Source organism: Chaetodon auriga, chromosome 19, assembly GCF_051107435.1.
Source record: "Chaetodon auriga isolate fChaAug3 chromosome 19, fChaAug3.hap1, whole genome shotgun sequence".
Lineage (NCBI taxonomy): Eukaryota > Metazoa > Chordata > Actinopteri > Chaetodontiformes > Chaetodontidae > Chaetodon > Chaetodon auriga.
In genome coordinates, this window is record NC_135092.1 from 13,505,787 (window position 1) to 13,520,600 (window position 14,814).

The 14,814-nt window shown below is 44.0% G+C and overlaps 2 protein-coding genes across 3 annotated transcripts; one reads left to right on the forward strand and one right to left on the reverse strand.

The window, feature by feature from the left end:
• Positions 1–1,150, forward strand: ora5 (olfactory receptor class A related 5). The gene has a single exon (XM_076758623.1). It carries the CDS (start codon positions 11–13, stop codon positions 1,148–1,150), a length of 1,140 nt encoding a protein of 379 aa, XP_076614738.1. The 5' UTR covers positions 1–10.
• A 492-nt stretch (positions 1,151–1,642) lies between these two features.
• Positions 1,643–13,991, reverse strand: nup155 (nucleoporin 155). Of its 2 annotated transcripts, none has more exons than XM_076758811.1 (34): positions 13,863–13,991; positions 13,461–13,627; positions 12,849–12,986; positions 12,638–12,734; positions 12,434–12,504; positions 12,211–12,303; positions 11,698–11,961; positions 11,532–11,605; positions 11,309–11,400; positions 11,104–11,201; positions 10,829–10,996; positions 10,626–10,726; positions 10,316–10,486; positions 10,088–10,198; positions 9,808–9,902; positions 9,631–9,716; positions 9,344–9,485; positions 9,120–9,186; positions 8,895–9,010; positions 8,549–8,652; positions 8,185–8,318; positions 7,836–8,027; positions 7,422–7,560; positions 7,193–7,328; positions 6,949–7,102; positions 6,761–6,865; positions 6,456–6,610; positions 6,112–6,241; positions 5,897–6,010; positions 5,671–5,791; positions 5,447–5,557; positions 4,952–5,088; positions 4,704–4,810; positions 1,643–3,424 (listed from the first exon to the last, which is right to left on the reverse strand). In XM_076758811.1, the coding sequence occupies exons 2-34, from the start codon at positions 13,600–13,602 to the stop codon at positions 3,286–3,288; spliced, it is 4,104 nt and encodes a 1,367-aa protein (XP_076614926.1). In that variant the 5' UTR covers positions 13,603–13,627; positions 13,863–13,991; the 3' UTR covers positions 1,643–3,285. The 2 variants fall into 2 exon arrangements, with proteins under 2 accessions (XP_076614926.1, XP_076614927.1); XM_076758812.1 differs by having other exon boundaries at positions 13,919–13,985.
• Positions 13,992–14,814: the final 823 nt, after the last annotated feature.

Here is a 14,814-nt window from a genome sequence, read left to right on the forward strand (position 1 = left end):
TTGTGGAACGATGGATGCAGAAGAGTTGATTGAATCCATCATCAGAGCGTTCATGTTCCTGGCAGGGATTCTGGGGAACAACTGGCTGGCGTTTCGCTCCCTGCCGGCGCATAAATCTGGCATCCGCACCAACGAGGTCCTTTTCATCAACCTGGCCGTCTCCAACCTTATCACCAACTGCCTGGTGGACCTGCCCGACACCGTGGCAGATTTCGCTGGACGCTGGTTCCTGGGGGAAACATTCTGTGGCGTGTTTCGCTTTTGCGCTGACCTCTCAGAGACCAGCAGCATCTACACGACCTTCTTCATCAGCGCTTTCTGGCACCAGAAGCTCGTCTGCTCCCTGAAACGGGGAGGCGCTCCGGTGCGGCTGGACAGCCTGTGCTTGGTGGGATGCCTGCTGGCTGGGAGCTGGATGGTGGCTGTGGTCTTCAGCGTCCCACACTTTTTCTTTGTCACAGTGGAGGGAGGAAACGACAGCCATGAAGACTGTATAGACGTCTTTCCGAACGCCTTTGCCAGACAAACCTATGAGATCTTTTATTTAACCCTGGCTAACGCTCTGCCTGTTGCTGGGATTGTAGTTGCCTCTGTCCAAATTGTCATCACTCTACTCCAAAACCAGAGACGCATACAGAGTCACAATTCTGACCCTACCAAGGAGGATGAAAGCAAGAATCTTGAAACCAGAAATGATGACAGATCAGACAGCGCCGCTTCTAATCCAGGCGCCTCAAAATGTCTCAAAGATCCTGCAACCCCAGCCCAAGTTTATACGGACGTGTCTGCTTCTTCCTGTCCAAATGGAGGGCTGTCGGGTCACAGCTCTAACAGTCCTCCCCTCAGCAGGGAAACAAACACAGACGGCAGAGTTGGAGCTCAACCAAATCTTTCGAAGCCCAGCCAGATGCCAGCTAAGCCCGGCCCGAGCTCAAGCTCTCAGGTGAGGGCAGCCAAGAGCGTGGTGGCTGTAGCCAGCGTGTTCCTGGTCTGCTGGCTGACTCATCTGTTTCTGCGCATCACCAACAGCATCCACACCTCGTCGATAGTGGTGGAGGTGGCCAGCTACGTTGCGGCCTCCTACACCTGCATCATCCCTTACATATTCCTGCACGGAGTGAAAAAGCTTTCTTGCTCATGCAAAAGGTAGAAATGTGTGCATCACATCCAATTTTTGCTCTTGGGCCAAATATGTGGTTATGTATATGTGGTTAAATCTGATCCTCACTGCTGTTTCTCCATCTCAAGTGGTCCCAAAACCTCTATTAGCCAACACGTTATCTGTTTGAATGTTTGTTCATCCACATGTTGCTACTGCCCAATTAAAACCTACATCCAAATCTGTCAGAATTGGCCCCTTGAAAAATAAAAGCATCCTTTGGCTGTGCTAGAGTCTGTTGAAGTGCAGAACTCCTTGTGCATTATGAGCTAATCTCTCTCATCATTACAATTGCAGGTGTTTCTTTTGAGCTTTAAGCCATCTGTCAGGCAAACGTGCCAAACATCATTTGTGAGGATTTGCTGCATGTTTTTGTCTTGTGTGATGGTAAAGCAAATATTTTTGGGTTTTGGACTGTTGGTCGTTATCTTAAGACATCACCTTGGGCTTTAGGACATTTTGATGAGCACTTTTCACTATTTCATAGATCAAAGAATTGATTTATTGAGAAAATAATCTGCAGATTAATAATGAAAACAATCATTCATCGCAGCCCTCCAGTACCCCTGCTGCTTGCTCATGCAAAAGGTAGAAATGTGTTTCATTGCATTGTCACTTTTACTTCTAAGCCATGAAACACCCCCTAACTTTATTTTGAAAAGCTACGTAAAATAAAGATTATTATATTTCTACAGCAACCAACTGGAAAAAGTTGGTACTATAAAGTTGCTGCTCACGCTGTAGATGCTAGAAGCACAAATCTAAATGTACTCTTCATACATGTTGTGCACAAAGATGCTTAAAGTCACAATAAACATTTTAAGTCACTTTCTTCATGAATTTGAAGAGATAATTCAAATTTTAACATTGGATATGTTAGTTTGATGTGATGGAGGGGTGGGACTGTTCACACTGATCGTATTATTGACGTAAATGTTATGTAAGAAACACTTTATTGGCATTTCTGTAAGTGTCCTGACTCCCTGTGTCATTAAGGGAGAAATCACCTCAGCATTAAGAAAAATGACTTTATTTATCATGAGGGTGGAAATTAAACATAATTTTGTACTAGGGTGCACAGCTAATTGGAGAAAAAGACCTTAAGCAATTAATTGCCTGTTAGCAATGCCTCTAAGCGCCATTTTCAATTAAAGATAATTGCGTAAACACAGTGACGACAGTAATTCCATTATTGTGCACTCTCTGCAGTGTCACATTATCAACCCAGAGCAATTCAACCCTCCTGTCTGCTGGTAATTATTTGGTTAAATTTAAACACCCGACTACTCAAGAACACCAGTTTGTGGGTTAACGGGTAGCTAGATTCTGTGTTTTCATAACATCGTCTCACATAAAAGCAATGACAGATTTAATTTCTTTATAAAAATGTTTTATGATTTTTTTTTCCCCTCATCACAGGCCAAAGCTTTCAGTGTGGCACTGTGAGCTGCACCGTGTTTTCGTTTTACATTGCAAACAGTGACAAAAGCACTCATACACAACGGCACTGTTAAATGTTTCAGACAAGTAGGCAAAATGCTGACTGTAAATAAAACAAGAAAAAAAAAAAGTCTCGGTGTGTGAGAGAGACCTTTGGCAGAAGAAACGACATCGTGGCCAAGTTATGTACATAATTACAACATCTAGCACTGAACTGTTTGTTTGGAGGCAAACGTAGATCTATCAAAATGTTTCTGTGATCAAAGGCTTCAGTCAGGTGTATTTAAAGAGTGGATTCATAAGAAAATATCCCAAATCATTCGTCAATAAGTGCAATTTCAATATACGAAAACCGACCTGCAAAATTCAGTGATTTCATTTTTTTTTATAAACACAGCTCAACTCAAATGTTTCTTAAGATATCTGACTCAGCAATTCACACACAATGCAAATAACCAACAGTGTCTTGCTTTGCTTCTAACAAATGTATTAAATAAGTTATAAAACTTGTCTCCAAGTGTCCCTTAACAACAAGCACGCGCCAAGCTGTAAAGTGTCAGCCTGAAGAGGAAAAGAGGTGCACTGGTGACGTAATCACACCTCTAACCAGCTGTTTAATTAAGGCCAGCAGTGCAAGACCCAGAGGTCACCTGTCTCTTGTCCTGTGAAGGATGTCATTAGTGACGTCAGTGGAGTTTCTCCAGCTTCGCCTGCAAAGACTTGAAGTTGCCGATGGTTTGCTGAAGGGTCGAGTTTGGGCTCAGAGACTGCAGCTCCACGAGGTATCCGCAGATGTTGTCAAGACACACGTTGGTGAACCGCCGCCTGCCGTGGAGGGAAGACAGGCTGTTAAACCGAGCTTACTGCGGGTTCACTGCAGTTTCAGACACATGCAAGGAACCTTGACGAAGCTAATATGTTCGTCAAAACGAGCGGGGATGATCCAAAGATTGTTTTTTTTTTTAATGCAAAATTCACTCTTTGTAGTTCTCCATGGTTTACTGAAAGAGGGAAATCTGCACTAAAAAAAAGACTGGAATTTTGAAAGATATCCAGTCGATCTGGCTCAGGCTGCCGAAGCGTCATATTCAGAAATGAACTGTATTTTTACACAGAATCACAGCCACTATGGGCAGGATGAACTATTACAGAGACCAATAAACCTTTCCATGTACATATGGACGTGGGAGTATTGTTTCAAAACAGCCCTGAATAAATGGGAAGCTGTCCTTTAAACAAAAACCGCCTGCAATGAGTATTTCTGACGTAAAGCTCTCTGACTCCACAGTGAATTCATCATGTCAGACAATCAACAAACATCACTTTTCAGCTTTTCTGTCCGTCTACTGGCTCTTTGACTTCCTGAATACATCTGCTGCTGGTAGCACACGAGTGATTGACAGATACGATGCGTTGCCTAGAAACAGTACAAATGCCTCACTGAATGTTGCTGGAGACACAGTTTTTCAAAGCGTTCTGTGTTTGACAAACTAACCATGTTTTCAAGCATTCTTGCTCCTGTGGAGACAGTGGAAGCGTTAATCCAACACCACAATGTATAATTACAGTTGAATTTTATCTAGAGCAGCTTACAATTAAGTGAGCAAGACGTAGGAGGTTCTTATCTTGCTCATAGACGCTTTGGAAAGTGGAAACAAACAACTTTTCGACTTTTCTCCCCCGAGGGTTCTCAAGTGGTATTATTATTGGTCTTCATATGGAGTCATAATAATTTGAGTATTGCTTTGCACAAACACGTAACTACAGCTGGGGTTTGCATCGGGGTTGAGGGTGTGTGGAAGAAAACATTAGGAAAGCGTGAGTTCACTTAGTCTATAATAGAGACATGAAAGCAGATAAAAACTCATTCATTTTGGCAGGATCCCGCACAGTGAAAGCGAGGCTTATCGGGAACTAATCTAAATGGCGATGGTGGCATTTTTCTATAGCCATTACATTGTGCAACTAGCATTTTAAATGATAAGTTAAAACAAAAAACTTGTCCACTGCTAGTTTAACCAGCGATGCTACGCTCATGCTCTCTGTAAAACACAAAGCCAACGCTGCAGCGCCCACAACCGGCCACTACGCGGACGGTGATTACCTGTCATAGGTCGGTACTCTGCTGGGATCGTCCACGTATCCTGACAGCAGGACGTGGATGCATTCCACCAGGTGGAGAGGTTTCTTCAGCCGCTGCCAACAGGGATCCTGCAGGCAAGAGGAAACGTGGCAGGTCGAGACAATTTCATCCTCAATCCACAAAGACTGTAAATGCTGCTTCTAGTCATGTACATGTATTTTAACAAAACCGATAAAGTGATGCATTGACAGGTGACATGTTATCTGTACCCGAGTTTTGAAGAGTTGGTCATAGACTTCCAGAAGACGCGGCAGCTGAACTCCAATCTCCTGCATGGTGGAGGTGACGAAGCCCACGTCCCAGTTCAGTCGACACACTTCCTGTTCTAGAAACTTCACTAGGAACTCTGCAATCGCAGGACACATTGGTACTTTTTAGCACTGCGTACCCACCAGTTTGGTTGCTATTGTTTTGAGTCTGATAGTCTGTGCATGTGTTCAATGTACCAAAGATGTATAGAAAATGAATCGTCGTCTCAGCAGAGAGGACAAGTTTGAACAGGCTGGTTGCAACGAGAGGATAATTAAGCAATCACCTAGAGCATCAGCATGACCCTACAGTCCTGTACTACAGAGACATGCTGACATAAATGATGCAAAGGGGGAGACTAATTATATTACTGTTAACAAAATGGTAAACAGCAAGCTGGAAAATTCTAACGAGAGGAAAACAGAGCATAATTACAGGAGGGTATGAGTGCTCACCCAGGGGGAAATATCTCGGTGTTCCAGCATAAATCTTTCCCAGTGATACCAATTTCAAGCTGAGAGACCTCATCCTGTCGACTGGACTCATGGCCACAGAGTCTCCCAGTTCTAGACAAGACAAAACAATCACTGACACTTAACATGACGTGTGGCATGTGAAGGGCATTTTTAAAAAGCTTTGGGGCACTACATGTTTTGTGAGGTGTTGACATTTCCCTTGCCTTTCTCCATGATTTCCTGCCACAGTGAGTGCACCAGGATGGGGTCAGAGTGTCCTGCACAGTGAATGATGGCCAGCTTGCACTCAGACAATTTGAAATGGTCAGCAAACTCCCCGTAGAGCTGCACAAGAGGACATTTCTCAACAGTTAAAACATTTTCAATTCACTGTAATGAAAATCCTTTATAATCCCCGACCCCTGATGATCACTGTTCTGCTTGTGTTACCTTAGTGATATCCATGAGCTCCGAGTCCAACTGGGAGATGACATTTTTCACTGAGGGGTGATGGGAGTACTGTCTGATCAGGGTGTCCTGAATCTGCACTTGGATGCGCACCAGCTAAGAAGGGGAACAAGACACAGAAAATAAGTTACAACGGTAAATTTCACAGGGTGATCTTGCCTAGACTCCGTTCACTGTGATCACCACCGCATACGCACCTCCATCTTTTCTTCCAGCTCGTGCAGGAACTCTCCATCTGATGCCTGAGCTGAGATGCTGGAGGAACTCTTCGCAGACAGGATGGCTCTGGCGATGTACTCCAAACGCTGCTTCAGAGAGATCTCAGTGCTGCATGATCACAGAACAAACAACAAGAAGGTACATTTTCATCATGTCTTCACTTCAAAGATAAGAAGCAAACAATACAAGAGCACCCATGTAGTGTATATACAGTATATGTGGTAAACCAAGGTTTGCAGAATCTGAGCTTGTTCATAAATTTCTTCATGTTACGTGATGATAATCTACCAGAATCAAACTTATTATCCAGTGGTGTCCAAACCTGTGCATGTCAGCAAGACGGGCCAGTACGTGAGCCGCCTTGCCAAAGTTTCGGTTCTTCTCGTAGTAGCGCCACAACAGATCCATATTGTGCACCTTACTCTGGTCCTGCTTGATCATATGCATCAGATGTTCTTCCAGGTAAGGAGAATTCACCTGGACAACACGGGACAAATGAAAGGAAAAGCTATCACACGGATGGCATGAAATCATCCCAACAATCACACAGGTTTACTTTAAATAGGGCTACTGGGATACACAAACAAACAAATAAGGGACTCATATGCATTGTCTCCTACACACTACCTCCAGCAGCTTGTCGGTCAGATCGGCCTGAATCAGCCAGTTGTACAGAGCAATGTGAAACAACTCGTCCTGAGACCTCTGGGCCAGACCCAGAATCTGCTCAAACTACAAGGGAACAACATAATTTCATTAATAATACAGATTATGTACGACAAGAATTGAACATCAACTGTCCCCTTGGTACTAACATGAGCTGTAGCTTCTTCGTTACTGAGCATGTTGGGGTCGGAGGTCATGACAGGAGGCCCGGGCTGCTTCGGGACGCTGGGGGACTGAGGGGCAGCTTTGCTCTGGTTCACCAGCTCCTGCATGGTGTCTGTGATGCACTTGTAACACGAAAGCCTGGAGCAGAGAGCACAGAAGTGAAAAATGTCGGTGACAATCGGCTAAAAAAGGCACCAACGATGCTGAATCATTTCTCTCTTGTGTTACCTTTCCTGGAAGGCCTGCTGTCCCACTCTGTCATCCTCCGGCTCTCCGTTCTTGTAGAAGTGGGGCCCCAATCTCTGTGGGTCCTTCTTATCTGCCGCTGTGAGGCACAACTCAAGGACTCCCTCGTAGAAACGCACTGAGACAGTTGACCAACATTAGTGTAAAACAACATTTAACATATCAACTACACAAACACAGATTAAGGAAGGTGTTTCCTGTGTGCCCTTACCTTGCCTGTACTGGGAGCAGACCAGCGGCAGGTCGGTGTGTTGGCTGATCTGCTGATAGAGTCGTAGAGACTCCCTCAGTGTTCTGTCTTTATCTACTTTATTCTGGATCTGCTTAGAGCTCTGCAGCATCTCATTAGCCTAAGTGGGAGACAAAAGCAACAAATTCAGTATTAAGACACATGAATCGATGTTGGTGAATCAATACCTTTTAATGACCTCGGTGACCCCCAAATTATCCTGAAGAATGCAAGAAATGTGAAATCACCGAGACATCAAGAAAGCAGAAATTGCAGAATAATGTAACTGTAATAAAGACTCATACATTTAACTGTATCTAGTACCTTTTAAGGTCTTTAGATATATTTTTCAAAACTTTACGGACCCCAAAACACCATATGTTAGTGTTTACGTACCTTAGAGCAAACGCTGTCATCGCTGCTGTACAGCAGGGGACAGATGTCTCGCAGGTGATTGCTGATAGCATCCACAGAGGCATTATCTTTGATGTAGACATTAATGATTGCTGTGATGAGCGCTCCAGACAGCTCCTTGCCCCGGATCACTACATCTTTAAAACTTGCTCCTTTCATCTGCTCTTGAAACTCCTACAAAAACAGAAAGAAAAAAAAAACGCCTGAGTGAGCAACAAGCTCAAGCCATAAACAAGGTTTTGGGCTGAAGTACAGTCAGATGAATACTGCAGTGATGATGTACGGGCATCTACAATTGTTCTACAGGAGAAACATTTGTGCACGCATGTACCTTTGGCAGCTCAGACATAATGAGGCTGAACTGATGATCACAGAGAAGCTTCCAGAGGGCCAGAGTCTGATAGGAGCGATGCACTAACTGCTGGATGCCCTGCAGGGACATTTTCTCATAGACCTGAGCCTTGGCTGGATACAGATGGAAACACAAAGAGCCAAAAGTTACAGGAATTTGAAGGAATGGAGACATCAGTGATGAGCATGACACACAAAGTAAATCACTTTTTCTTCCTTACACTGAAGTTCCACTCTTACTCTCTTCATGTTGAATAAGATTCCTAACATCATCAGGATCATTCAGGATATTGATTCCTATGACAATTCTCAGGAAAATGTGGAAACCTGCGCTCATAACTCACTGTGATATTTCCTCTGGAGCTCCTGCTGGACCTGCTGAGAGCTGGCACCGTCGGGGCGCATAAATCCCAGCAGCCTTTGCTGAAGGTTGGCAGGGGAGCTGAAACTAACAGGGAGCAGAACAGATGTTATTCAGGAGGGACTGGAAACAAGACTGGAGTACAGTAGAGTTTTTGTAGATCTGGATCTTATTTTAGCCCCTTTCATTTAAGAAATACTCTCAGTGACAATATCATGTGAAATGAGAAAAGTGTGTGCTGATGTGTTTGAGAACTAGCAGAACCTTTTTAGGCACCAACATAGCAATTAGTTGATGTAAGACTCAGCAAGCAGAGAAAGAGCTCTTACCTTGCAGCACCTAAAGACGATGGGCTGAACTGAGAGTTTTTATCAAGAAACTCCCGCAAACCACAGAGCTCCAGCAGCACTGACTCCAGATCAAACAAGCCAACGCTGCTTTCCAGCTGCGGGGAAAACAGATAGCAGTTAGTGACAACTAACCACTACTAGCACCAATGCTTTTAATTACTATTAAAGTGTGAAATAAATGGCTGGTGTCACTACGATACTTACAATACTGACAGTCTGATTTCCTTTGCTTATTATTTTCTCAACAGCAAGGCTGCCGTCCCAAATATTTCTGTTAGAGTGAGGTCAGCAGGGAACAGGAGAGAAAGACATGTTGTTCAGTATGGACACCATCATTGCCCAACGGCACCCACACCTCTGACTGAAGAGACATGTCATGACAGATTCAAAATGTGTCCATGTGACAAATAGTAACGGGATTTACTCACCCAAGAATGCGAGCAAAGTAGATAAAGATGCCGTTGTGTTTCCCTGAGAAAATCACCTCTGGGCCAGCTGACATGGGTGTGATGGGAGCAGACCCAGAGTGCATTGGTGCGAAAGGTGTGGCCAAAGCTGGGGGCACGATGCCTGAGAAGAGTAAGAAAAATGACAAAGGTTTACTCATGTATTTCAAGAATATTATCAAATGTGATGTTGAAATTGTATAATATTAAATTTGTTTGTATATCCCGTTTAGGGATTAGTCTATATAAGGCAGTTTTTAATGATTTACCGGGTGCTGGAGAGCTCATCACAGGTCCAACAGTACTGGGAGATGCCATGGCTGCAGGGAATCTCATCTGTGCTTCTCCTCCATATCTGATCACAACAGCAAAGGAGGAACTGCTTTTAGCTTGTGGACAGTGAGAGTGAGCGTAAATCTGTCTGTTTAAAGAACGTCATCGGTTACCTGAAGAAGGCTCTGGTGGCCCACTGTGAAACCTCTCTGTCACAAGCAGCGCTGGAACAAGCCAGGATCAGCGCTGTGGCACAAGCCTGCTCCTCCTGTGTAGAGGAGATTAACAACTGAAATATATCCTGTGCGTGCCTGTGGGAGACATGCCTGCACACTGGTCTGAGCCTGCATGCTTGAATCCTGTGTGAAGGTGTTTGTATGTCGTGCACAGGTTTAAGGGTGAAGGCCATGATAAGATTATAAAATATAATACAGTGAATATCATGTTTTGTACCCTGTGCAGCTTGAAGAACCGTTCAACCTCTTCGCTTTCTCCTCCAGCGCAGCTCACCAGCAGGTGACGGAGCTGGTCTACTGGCCGCAGTTTTTGGAAGATATGACTCCCCTACAGGACAGCAAGGAGTCCATGCTTAGTATGCAAAACTAAGACATCGTTTTGTTACACTGTATCAAGTATGAGGACTTTGTGTGCAACATAATGAGTTGTGACATAAGTTTTAACCTTTGCAGAGAGTAGGACAAACTTCTGCGGAGAGATATTATGCTGCTGGACCACCACAGGTGAGTCAGTGATGGGGATCTGTTCCCTGTTCAGAGGACTAAAAATCTTGGATGGCTTGTCCTCATAAAGGGCACAAAGAGCCCAAGAGTGTCCATCTATGTTTGACATCATCTGCAACAGAAAACAAAAGAAAGAGAGGCATGTTGTAGGGTTTCTCTTAACTGGTGTATCTTGTATGCACAAGCTGCTCTACAGAGGGGCAGCCAGTGATTAAAACTAAAAGTTCACAGAATGTTTGTTATGCACCAACCTGAGTCTCCATTAAGGGTTTCTTGAAGGGGAAGGAGTCATGGTTGATGCACCACAGAATGTCGCTGTCCTCTGTCTCTGAAGCAGCCATTAACAGAACACCTGCAAGATTTTAAACAAAGAAAAGACAAAACCATATTACAGGCAGGTCTGGATTCCTGCCACCAGTGGGCCCGTATGCCAGTGAGCTGAACATAGTCTTACCTTTGCTGTGTAGTGCCTTGTGGACCTTTGCAGGTTTCTGCAGTGTAGAAGATGCCGAAAATCCTGGAGGAAGACGGACATGGACCAAAGCTAGCAAGCTGGGTCGAACCGCCACATGCTTCTGGTGTGGAGGGGCAAAAGGTGTAGTGCTGAAGTAGAGACGCACACCTACAGAGACAAGACGTACGAGCACACAGAAAGTATAGACATTTCATTTAACCTTACGTATGTCCTACTATTTTTGCTCATCGTCACTATTGTCCTGTAATGTTTACCTGCGTGAGTGACAGCAAGCAGGTGACAGTCCAAAGACTCAGATCTGTCAATCACAGAGATCTGGACAATAGGTTTGAAGACAGACCGATCAATTGTCCTGCAACAGAAGGAGAGTTTCAAAGAGACAGAAAATCTTCATCTCCAGGAGGAGAAATAATGAAATGTGAAAGGAACATGTTTGAGTTTCGACAAACCCACACACACCTGGCTATGTTTCCAGCAGCCGCAACAATGGAGCTCTGCGACATGGTTGCCACACGACTCATTCCCTGCCCATCAGCACCCAGGTCATACAGCTAAACAGAGAGACAAATCGTGACTTATCTCAGCACAAGAACAATCACAACCGATTTGTTAGTCTCTGAGCAGATCAGGAAGCCACACATGTGAAAAACTTGTGTGGCTTCCACTCCACTGAACATCCTACCTGCAGGACGCCTTTCTCGGAGCGTGTGAATAATGTGTTCCGGGAGTTGTCGATAGCAATCTGCACAATGGGGTCTGTGGAGGGCAAGGACACTGAGAGGTTAAAGTCATGTTTTATTATCTCCTGGACATGTTTCACTCCATGTAGAAAGTGTCCCTGTCCTTACCGTCTTCAGAGAAGGAGAACTGGAGCACAGAGGGGATGAGGAATGACAGAGAGCTTTTGGAGTGGTTGATTTTTCTGCAGCGCTGACTCAGCCATCCTGCCTCTGCCTGGTAAGCAATCTCATAGAGGCAGCCATCCTTTCCCGCCATAAAGATACGTCCAAGGTCCGTGGAGGTGATGGATAGGATGTAGGTGTTGTCTGTGGGGATTGAGAAGAGGGGGTCTGGTAGCAGCTGCATCCCACCGGACATGCTGTCATTCAACCCTACAATAAAAGCAAGAGAGACACAAAGATGAGAGAATAAGAATTATGTCATTACAGGATTCCACGGAGGACTAAGGAGGATAAGAGGTTAAACTCTTAAACACACAGTATGTAATTTCTCCTGCTAGTAGTCTCCCAATCAAAACAATAGCAAAAGATGCTAAATAAATAAATAAAAAACAGAGAAGCATCGTGAGAAAATTCCTCTCTGGCATCTACATAATGACATGTTAGTTACAGGGAACTCACCAGCCTGGCTCTTGGGAAAGCTCAGCCCAAGGATCACTACATCCACAGAAGTGGCCAATACTAAGAGGTAGTGAATGTGTGGCTGCAAAATCCCTGAGAGGAAAAACACAGCTCATGAACATTACTCAAATAAAAATTCATTGAAATTGGTAATTAAATAAATAATAATAATCAATGCTGAGTTTAATTACACACACATACATACATACACACACACACACACCTTGTTTTGGTTTCACAAGGCCCACTGCCAGAATAGTTTCAATGAGGCCATCAAAATAGGCCACATCTCCTCTGCAAAGAATATAGAAGAAATAAATAAACAGCTGCCTTCATTCCACGTTTACCATCAATGGAAGTCCACAGTAAAAACTGAATACCAATAATGAATGTTTCACTCATTTCCATATAAGCTAAACACACTCACCCGTCTTCATAATTCCACATGAAGATGTCATTGTCAATAGTAAGCCACGCTCGACAGATCTCAGGAAAAACTCCCATCATGCAGTTGCACTGCATATCTGTAAAACTGTTAAGTGGAAACTCAAAAGCAAACAATTTCACATTCTTGCTGTACGTCTGATGAAACCCTCTGGATCCATCTGCAAGCTTTTCCTGAATGGCCAAAAGGATACGGCTGAACTGCTCCACCAGCTCAGGTGGCAGAGGGACTCGGCGGACTGCACTGAGCTCCGGGAGATTTGGCACACTGAGTAAACCTGGTCCCTGGAGGGGGTAGTCCATGTCCGACACTCCAGAGAGGGACGGCATATCTGTCGACACAATTAAGAACAAGTCTCATTATGCTTCATCCCCAGATCACATTTTGCACTCAAATTACAATTCAATTTCTTGTAAACTAACAAGTAAACAGCATAAAAAGTCAGCGGGATATATATTATGGCAACTTCTGTTTTTCATACGGAGGAAACATAATTCAACTCATGGCAAATGGCATCCACTTACGCCATTTATAAAACATATCATAAATGATGTCGCTGTCAATGCCTCATTCCACTTCCACTGTTGTTTTGTGCTTATATCCTCGTGTACACAAGCTCTGAATACAGCAACAGTAACTATCTTGGTCTATCAAAGTTTTTGCGTTAATCAACATTGTCCAATGACCTACTTTAGTCTACCACTCGTTGGCTGCCATTGCAGCCCAGGTGTAAACATACACATTCGAGCTTGATCGCCACTGTGAGGTCTTGCCCTCTTCGGCTTCATACCTACACATGACTTACTGTGAGAGGGGACGCTGAGCAGCTCCGACAGGTCAGGAAAGCAGCGGTCATCCTGCAGGTGTCTGTCAATCAGCCGGGCAGCGTTTTCCAGCGCTTCGGCGAGTGCAGCGGCGGGGCTGCTGGGTCCAGCGCTGGACGGCATGGCTGGGCTACCACCGGTAACTTATCTACAGATATCAGCGTTAGCAAAGTTAGGCGAGATGTCATACGTGGATAATGGAGAGATACAACGTCAACCTCACGATAAGTTAAACCTTTTCAGTACTAGCAGACGTTAGCAAGCTGGTAGAAGACGCCGGTTAGTTAGCCGACGGCTAGTAATAAACCCTTATTATTTAGCATGCAAGCTAAATGCTAACTAAGTGTGAATTAAAGTGTTTTAAAGTGAACTCGTTGCTGTACCCGACTGAAAAGATTCCGCGTGATGCTGAATTATGTGGCTGAGATGTTTTGCTCACCGGTTCCGCACCAAAATTTAAACATACAATATCATACAAAACACACAACTAGCAGCCCGCCAACCTCATGCACAGCGGCAGAGGTGAAAGGTTGTTTTTCCGGTGGTTCATGTTCTTCTTCGTGTCCTCAATGTTTCGCAGACTGAGTGAAGTGAAACATTGTGCTACCATCTACCGGTCATTGTAATTATACCTGAACAATTCACCACAGAAAGACAGATACAAATACATTTTTTCAAAACACGTGTTAAAAATAAACTTGCAATTGAGTGAATACAAAAAAAATTCACCTCAAACAGGTGCCTTAGTATGCAGTGAATTTCTTGCAGATTTTGCACTTTTGCCTTCTTACATTTTTCAATAGAATGTTTAATTTATTCTAAAATGAATGACAGCAAATTGATGTTTTGTTACACCCTGAAATGTTGCTGTGAAAGTTTTGAGACCCCCATTTATCTTCTTGATACCATTAAATCAATTACTGTATTTTAAAAAGAATGTGACATGATCAAATCATGTTGCCAACGGTCATAACTTCTCCAGCGCAAACACGCTGTGAGCTGGGTTGGTGGCTGTCATTTAGACAGATGTCCAAGAGCTTTAAGTGACCTGCCAGCTGCTGATGGGCACGTCCTCACAGTCATCATGATAAGATGATCTATGCAGGGCTGCAGTGAGTGGAGAATTAAGTAACCTTTTAAGATCTGGTAATATTTCTCCTGTTTGTAGTCCAATCACATCTGAAAAAAACCCTCCATGATTTCCTTCACTCCCCTTTTCTCTGTGACACAAGTGATGGGATCACAATACAGGTAAAAAAAAAAAAAGATGATCCTGACGACTTTGAAAATAATACAACACATGTTCTGATGTAGTGAAAAAAAGCACAAACAAGT